This window comes from Panthera leo, chromosome D1 (assembly GCF_018350215.1).
Source record: "Panthera leo isolate Ple1 chromosome D1, P.leo_Ple1_pat1.1, whole genome shotgun sequence".
Taxonomy (NCBI): Eukaryota; Metazoa; Chordata; class Mammalia; order Carnivora; family Felidae; genus Panthera; species Panthera leo.
This window is the reverse complement of record NC_056688.1, coordinates 102,030,263-102,039,359: the sequence shown is the minus strand read 5'-3', so window position 1 is coordinate 102,039,359 and position 9,097 is coordinate 102,030,263. Positions and strand designations below refer to the sequence as shown.

Sequence of the window (9,097 nt, the reverse complement as noted above, 5' to 3'; positions counted from 1 at the left end):
CCTGATGTCAGAAGTCTGTTATGGTAGCTCACTGCTGGCCATGGCTGTCACCACAGCCATTGGCCAATTGGAGGTGTCCTCTGTCTCTGGGGTCTCTAATGGCTTCAGATCTTGGCAGAGAGCATCTGGGCACTATTGGTGATGGGATAATATGAGATCTGTGTACTTATAGGATCTGGGAAGAGTTTTTTATTGTTGACTATCCTGGAGGTTCTGCTCTGTGTTGGATCTTCATAGATATTTGCTTAATATTTTCTTTTGCACCCCAATCTACCTCAGATGTCTTTATGGACTCTCGTCTGCTTTCCCAGTGTACAAAAAGTTCTCTTTTCTACCTTAGCTGTTCGTGGAAGTGGATGTTGCTTTTCTCAGATTAATATTGCATTGGCTGGTTTTCAGATACTCTTTGAATGATGTTGCTGTAAGCATATTTATTGCTATTTTTTCATACTCTTTATAAAGATCAGTCATTAGCAAGAGAGGCTAGCTCATTAGGCAGAAGGGCTGTGTTGCTCTCCAGATAGATTCATCTCTGTGAAGATTTGATAACCTTTCATGTAATTTAGGGATTTAGGAATCTCAACATTGGAGGAATTGCTTTGAGCAAATAGCTTCTTGTGAAAAACTGTTGCTTGGATATTTCCTCGTGCCTAATATTAGGAAACAAGGCCCAGTTCCTAAACACTTCTTTGCTATTGTATTCTTGCTTGCATCACTTCCTTGTTTCTTGGGCTGTAGATCAAGGGTCCAACATAGGAATTGCAAGTGTAAAACATGGCAGTCACTTTCATATTTTCCTGGGGTTGTTAGAATCAGGCTGTAAATACACATAAGAGAGGGTCCTATGGACATGGTGCCAGTTATTAGGTGGGAACCACAGCCCTGTCCCTGAGCACATCCTCAGGACAGCAGCCAGATATATATGCAGGAGAATATGATGGCAATCATGGCAACTGATGCAATATTCAAGTTCAACTCCACGAAGGCAGTGATTGCTATGCTGATATGTATATGGGAGCATGAAGAGTCACTGGGGGTTCAGGACAGACAAAGTGACCGATGGCATTAGAACTGCAGAAAGGTAATGAAAAGGTAAGATATATAGTTACAATAGCTCTGTTAAAAATTCCGTGAACACTCTGCGGTGCGTGGGTGGCTGAGTTGGTTAAGCAGCCAACTCTTGATTTCAGTTCAGGTCATGATCTCATGGTCTGTGAGACTGAGCCCAGCATCAGGCTCTGCACTGTCAGAGTGGAGCCTGCTTGGGATTCTTTCTCTCCTTCTTTCTTTGCTAGCCGCCCCTGCCTCTCAATCTCACAAAATAAATAAACTTAAAAAAATGCCTTGGGGGTGCCTAGGTGGCTCATTAGGTTAAGCATCCTACTCTTGATTTTGACTCAGGTAATGATTTTACAGTTTGCGAGTTTGAGCCCCACATCAGGCTCTATGCTGACAGTGCAGAGCCTGCTTGGGATTCTGTCTCTCCCTCTCTCTCTGCTCCTCCAATGCTCTCTCTCTCTCTCTCTCTTTGTCTATCAATCAATCATTTATCTATCTAATTAGTCAAGAGTGCAGTCTCTGGGATTAAATTAAAACCCTGGTTTCACCATTTAGTTATGTGGTTTGAACAGATTGTTCAACTTCTCTGAGTTACATAATGTGAAAATAGGGATTACATGTTTTTCATAATCTGAAATGAGGATTATTTTGTTAAAGCTAACGAGATAATGTATTTTCTATATGTGGACATGTAGAAAGCCTATACTAATTTTAGTTAATAATAAGTCTGATTCTGTCTCCAGGCTTTTAATAAACTGTCTTACATAAAAGAAGAACATCCATGGCTTTTGTCCATGGAATGATGCTGTTGTAATTCCATTCTTCCATGAAATGATTTTCCAGGAGACTTATTCCCGGTGTTTGATTTTCTCCAGGTTCCCTTTTACAATTCTTAGGGCAAAGGTCTCATTTTTTCTACCAATTTCTCTGCCTCTCTTTATGCTCACATCTGCCAGAAAGTATGAAAACTCACAAGGATCAAGGAGGTACATTCCTCACCTTCTATTCTTTTATACCTCATTGGATTATGGTGCTGGTGTTCACTGAAGTTACCTCAATCTCTGATCATCTGTGATGAAGTTTTGCAGAATAATTTGCCTCAAATATTAAGCTTATGTTCACTTATTAAATGGGCATTTCAACATTAAAATCACCTTTGCAGAATGACATCTGACAAAATGGCTTTGTGTTATAGTGTGTTAAACTTTCTTGAATAAAAATTAAAATTTGTGTTTAGAGAGTCCATAATATACTTTAAACTTTTCCTGGGAACAAGGCAGGGAATAGATGAAATGAAGGAATGAATTCTGCAATATGCTTTTAAAGTTATTTTGATCCCTGCCTGTGTCACCTACTAGAAAAGAGAAAAATCGACAAAAAGGTCATTGTAGATTTCTATAGTTTTAGACACAGATATTACATATTTTTACTGAGAAAAAAAATTGCATAGAGGAAGAAAGTGTACTGACCAGCTTTCAGCTAACCCTTTGCACATCTAGGGTTTTCTGTCTGTGCAACTCCTTTTCTTCAATGTCTTGTCCTGCAAACCCTGGTTTCCTTGGTCTCTCCAGATTTTCAGCTCCATTCCTTTAGAAAGTCTACTAACCTTTCTGAACTGTGGTCTGGAAACTTTCTTAAGGCAGAAGTCTGGGAAATTTTAGAGCTCATTTGTTTGTTGCTTCTCAAGAATCGTCTTTTATCGCCTGATGCAAGTGTCTTGCAAACCATTAGTTTATATATTTTGTCCACTTTTTCATGTTTCAGGTAGGAGGGTAAATCCAATCCCTGTTACTCCATCTTGGGAAGAAGTAGAAGTTCTGGAAGGGGCTTTTAACTGGATGAATAATACAAGCATTTTGGAGTTGTCCAAACTATATTGTATCCAAGCTACCTTGAGGTTTTATTTTATATCACCTGCCATGAAAAGTAGATAGACTTTGTAGTCGGAAAGATATAGATTTGCATCTTGAATCTAGCATCCAGTAGGTATGTGATCTTGGACAGCAACTGTAATTTCCCTCAACTTCCGTTTTATCTTTCATAGAAGGAGATGGAAAAAATTGACTTTAAACCCAGAAATCCAGGGGATTCTATGAAGTACTGTTTTTTCTACACCAAAATATAAGCAGTAGGTAGGGTGATGCCAAAATAAATGAGAGTGAATCTATAGTTTATGGTTCCATGAAACACCCCAAAATAATGGGGTAGATCTATGTGTATTTTTTTAAAATTTTTTTTTTAACGTTTATTTATTTTTGGGACAGAGAGACACAGAGCATGAACAGGGGAGGGGCAGAGAGAGAGGGAGACACAGAATCTGAAACAGGCTCCAGGCTCTGAGCCATCAGCCCAGAGCCCGACGCGGGGCTCGAACTCACAGACTGCGAGATCCTGACCTGAGCTGAAGTCGGACGCTTAACCGACTGAGCCACCCAGGCACCCCGATCTATGTGTATTTTTTAGAAAAACTGTTAATAACGTACTGTTAGGTAAGTAAAGCATTTTGCAGAAAAATGTATATAGTATGTGAAGTGTTTTTTAACTAAAAATCTGTGTGTATTTATGCGCGCGCGCGCGCGTGTGTGTGTGTGTGTGTGTGCGCGCGCGCGCATGCGTGCTTATGTGAGGAAAACTCCATCTGGAAAAATATATGGCAAACTTAAGAAAGCTGAAGAATAAAAATAACTTTAAGACCATCTATATTTTAAAAGATCATGGGCACATATTAGTTTCTTTTGCGGTAAGAAAATGAGTAACAAAGAGAAGCCAAATTCAAGAGAGGTAATAGATGCACGTGGCACAGTTCTCACCGTCAAAACACAATAGCCAACCAACACCAGGAGCCCAGATGTAGACGGGCCTCCTTCACCTGCTGCAGTGAGGAAAACCACGTCGCATCTCAGAGCGCCCCGCGTGTTGGATAAGAGGAAACTGGGAAGGACTTTTGAAGGATTTAGACCTGCGCTGGGTGATTCGAAGAAGGATTTAGGAAGTGGACGCAAGTTCTGAGTGTTACCAGGAATTTGATGATTAGACACTTTTGTAATTTATACCAGAAAGAGAGACATTAAAGTGATTAGGGAAGGGATGTTTACTCCTTTTCGTTGGAAAGGGGAATATTTGAGTTCTTGTTCTTGTCACTTTTCAGACATCGTCGCAAGAGTGGCCTTTTCTCTGTCTGAATTCATCTCACTCATGGAGTGGCCTTGTCTTATTATTGCTTATATTCTGTAAAAGTTGTTCAGTTCAGCTGGGGACATCATGGCTAACATGTTAGCTGTCATCTCTCTGACCGTTTCATAATTTCTCAATATGATTGATAATTTCCTCTCTCCATTTACATTTTTACTTTGCTGAAGATAAGATGACTGTACCCACCCTTGGAGTTAATTATATTGGCACATTGGCTCTAATCCTATAGATTTTATTGTGGTTCCCCCCTGTCAAAATAATGCACAGCTGAACAGGAAAAATTCAATTTGATTTATTTACAGGGGATTTGTCTTTAGATTTCCACCCCCCCCCCCACCCGTCCCCCAGCTAGTGCAGGCTTATGTTTAACCAAGTGATTTCTCCACAAAAAAGTGTATAGTTGAGGTATGGGAGTAAGTATCTGTTCCCTTGAATGTCTGTGCCTCTAGATGCTGAAACAGGATCAAAGAAAACAGTCTTCATTGGTTAGTTTTCTGCTGAAAGAGAGGAGTTTCCCAGAGGGGAAAGATTTCATGTTGCAAACCCTGGGAGACTTTTTGTTTTGTTTTGTTTTGGGAGACTTTTTACTGAGAGAGAGAGAGAGAGAGAGAGAGAGAGAGAGAGAGAGTAATGAGGGTATTTTTATAAAGACTGCCACACCTTAGTGCCAGGTACTATGATTTCTATTCTTTAGCTTACCTATTACTAACAAACAAGCAAGCAAAAAAAAAAAAATCTCTTGAGATATGTATTGTTATGGGAAACAAGGTTTGAAAGATGAAATAATTTGTAAAGGACAGTACTGGCAAGTGACAGGGTTGGGACATCAACTACATAGTAAACTATTTAAAATCTTGTGCTCTTAAATATTGCTTTCCAGTGGACCATGCAACTAAAGAAACACTCTGCATGTATAGATATTTATAGTTATTGGCCTCTGGCTAATGTTACTGAATCAATACCTCCAGGACTAAGCAATGATTATTTGCACTTTAAAAACTTTTCCTGGTCATTTGAATACTGCTGCCCACAGATTGGTTTTTAAAGACCACTAGTGTAGGCTACATGCTCACAGAACTTACAGTTAGAAAGCTGTCAGTATTATTGTATTTTATCACCAGTTATTCATTCAATATTTATAGAATACCTACTGTGTCTAAGGCTCTATACCAGATGTTAAAAGGTCATAGAAAGACAATGGTATAAATGGTAGTGAGAGTCTTATAAGTAAGTAATTTATATAGGAAGTGATAAATAATAAATAAAGTGCTGTAGGTACTCAGTGGAAGAAAGAATTACCCCCAAGGGGTAGAAAGTTGGCAAGAAACGAAGGCTAAGCTGGGAAAACTTCAAGGAGAAACTGACTCTTGAAATGGCAGTATGATTTGGGTATAGAGGTGTGTTTTGTTTCACATGGTATATATACCGATCAACCGTATGGCTTCCCTGCTTTGAAAAATAAACTGCCAAGTTATGAGAGGGGTTATGGAGAGGGCCACACAGAAAAGACTGTGGATAGCCTTTAAGAGCTGGGCGAAACCTCTGGCTGGTGGCCAATAGGAAGGCAGGAATCTCAGTCTTACAACTGCAAGGAGATGAGTCCTGCCTATTACATTAGGGGGCTTGGAAACTGGATCCCCAGTTGAGCCTCAGTTCTCAGTCCTGGTTGACACCTTGATTGTAGCATTTCAGAGGATATATTTAAGCAGTGTCCACATTCCTGACCCATAAAAGCATAAAATAATAATTGTGTTTTAAGCCCTTAAATTTGTAGAAACTTGCTATGTAGCAACAGATACAGATTTTGGAATCATAACAAATACGAATTTATTTCCCTAGTGAACAATATTCACTTTCTTGGTCTTATCTTCCTAAACAATGCTGCAATTTAATATCTATTAAATATATGACCTTATGGACTGGAATTTCTATTTCCATAGATCAGTTTACACATCTGAAATTCTGAATTGAAGATGTTTCTTTGTTTGTTTAAAAAAGATACTGCCGGGGTGCCTGAGTGGCTCAGTTGGTTAAGCGTCCAACTTCAGCTCAGGTCATGATCTCATGGTCTGTGAGTTTGAACCCCACTGTGCCGCCCCCCCCCCCCCCCCCCAAATCAGGGTCTGTGCCGACAGCTTGGAGCTGGAGCCTGCTTCGGATTCTATGTGTCCCTCTCTCTCTGTCCTTCCCCCACCTGCACTCTGTCTCTTTCTCTCCCTCTCTCTCTCAAAAATAAATTTAAAAACATAAAAAAAGATATTGCCAGATACTTTCTAGGGTGAAGTAACACTTCAATTTTCCATTCACAATGAATGAGAGCATGATTGCCCTTGCATCACAGCAATTAGTAAGTGTTAGGATTCTTTTTCAGTTTTGCCAGTTACTTTAAACTGGTTATCTCACTGTTAAACTTTAATTTGCAGCTCAGTATTAGAAAGATTGATCAAATTTTCTTATGTTGCTTGGAGGTTTGGTTTTGATTTCTTAAAAACTGGCACTGTCAGTCTTGTTTACAAGTGTAAAAAATCAGAAATCAATGATCCAACCAGAAGCACTTCTTTGTAACCACTTTTAGGGCTTCCTTCACATCTTGGTTTCTCAGGCTGTAGATGAGGGGGTTTAACATGGGGATCATAATGCCATAAAACACAGAAGCCATTTTTTCTTGCTCTTGAGACTCATTGGTCCCATGGTGCAGATACATGTAAGACAGAGTCCCATAGAAAACAGTGACTGCTGTCAGGTGGGAGGCGCACGTGGAGAAGGCTTTTTTCTTCCCTGCAATGGAAGATATCTTCAGGATGGCAGCCAGGATATATATGTAGGAAAAGATGACAACCAGCACAGTGAACATTAGGTTAAACCCCACAAAGACAGTTAGCAGCATGATGTTGAAGTCAATGTTGGAACAAGAGAGAGCTAAAATTGGGGGTTCATCACAGAAAAAGTGGTTAATTTTATTGGATTTGCAAAAGTTCAGTGAAAAAGTAAAACTTGTGTTTACAGAGGCATTTAGAAAACCTATGAAGTATGAGCCAAACAGGAGTTGAATGCAGACTCTCTGGGACATGACTATTGGATAGCGGAGTGGATTGCAGATGGCGACATACCGGTCCACTGCCATTGCGGCCAAGATGTAACAGTCAGTCGTTACAAAAGCACCATAGACTAGTAATTGCACCATACACCCTATGAATGAGATGGATTGCTCTGTTTGTACAAAGTTTTGCAGCATTTTGGGAGTGATAGCAGAGGTGTAGCAGAGATCAACAAATGCCAAATGTTGGAGGAAAAAATACATCGGGGTATGAAGGCAAGAATCAATCTTGATGAGTAGGATCATTCCAATATTGCCCACGAGGATGGCCACGTAGATCACTAGAAATACTATGAAGAGAATATGCCAAGACTTGCGTTGACCAGCAAATCCCAGGAGAATGAACTCACTTATTTCAGTGCCATTGTTTTGTTCCATGGCTAGCAAAGATTAAGTATCAGCTGGAAAGGTGTAAAGAAAGAAGAGCAGAGAAAGCTAAGACCTTGTGGTCCTTTAACTAATTTTGGAATTGGCAATGGTATAATATTTGGTTTCACAATGGAGTCAGAGGATATTTTCTATGAGACAATTGACTCACATTTAAAGTCTATAGCTTGACATCTGACTTTAGATAATTTAGATTTATGTTTTGGGAAATTTGCCATGGATCGGTTTCTTTGTTATGAGAGTGAAAACTGACTCTTTAATTATACTAAGAATTTAAGCTTTTGTTAAATATATTTCTTAAATCTATTAATTAGGGGACATATGAAAACATTCTTTTAAAAATTAAGCTTTCTTTTATGCTGTATACATTTTAATTCATAAATCCCATTTTACATAAATTATTATGTATGAAAATCTTGATTTACCCATAAATTTCTATATGATCTTGCTTTAATTTTTTTCTGTATTCTCACCTTACTCTTTCTGTCTCCTTACTAATTCTGCTCCCTCCATTATCATGGACTCATGCCCAAGTAGAGTCTTTTATGGAAGTGTTTATCAAGTTATCTATGGTAAAGGACCATTTTCTTTGTAAAATTTGTTATATGTCATGGATCAATATTGTTGCATATAGCAATAAAAAATTATCAGCATTGTCAAAATTCTGTAATAGTTTTAGATGCTTAATCTCACTTTCAATTCTTATCACATCATTGAGTGGAAACAGAGAGTCCAGGACCTGGGGTGCTGGTCCAGGGACCACACATTGAGTAACATTACTCTATGGTGTCCATCTATCATAATTTGCCTATGTGCTTTCCTAACAATGGGTAGTCGGCCACCTACAACTTGTTTCCACCACAAATAACTCAGTGTTTTTTATTTCCACTGTATGTCCACTACAAATAACTAAATTTTTCTAGGAACAAAAAATGTTGACTCTTAGAGTATGCATGTATTTATTTTGACCAAGTTTTCCAGATCACATTGCATAATGGAGGCACCAGTGTGCATTCCTGCTAATTGTTCATGGGGGTTCCCATATCCTCACTTTTTTGGGAACATTGGTATTTTCTTAATAGTTTTTAGACCAGAAAATACTTGTAAAGTGACATCTCCATTTTAATTTGTTTTATTTTCTAACCAGAAACTAATTTGATCTTTGTATAGTGTATTTTTGTAGAATTTTGGAATCATATTTTTTATCGATATCTCTGTGGGTCAATTTATGGATGGATGCTCTTCCTTTATATAGTTTGAGCACTCTGTTATTGAATTGACAAAAATTTTCTTACATTCTGTTATCTATTATCTTTGTCTATAGTATTCTCCGTAGACCAGAAATCTTTACATTTAAAATAA

General features: G+C 38.6%; 1 protein-coding gene across 1 annotated transcript; it reads right to left on the bottom strand.

Moving 5' to 3' along the window:
- Positions 1-6,784: 6,784 nt before the first annotated feature.
- Positions 6,785-7,726, bottom strand: LOC122201074 (putative olfactory receptor 5AK3). The gene has a single exon (XM_042906976.1). It carries the CDS (start codon positions 7,724-7,726, stop codon positions 6,785-6,787), a length of 942 nt encoding a protein of 313 aa, XP_042762910.1.
- Positions 7,727-9,097: the final 1,371 nt, after the last annotated feature.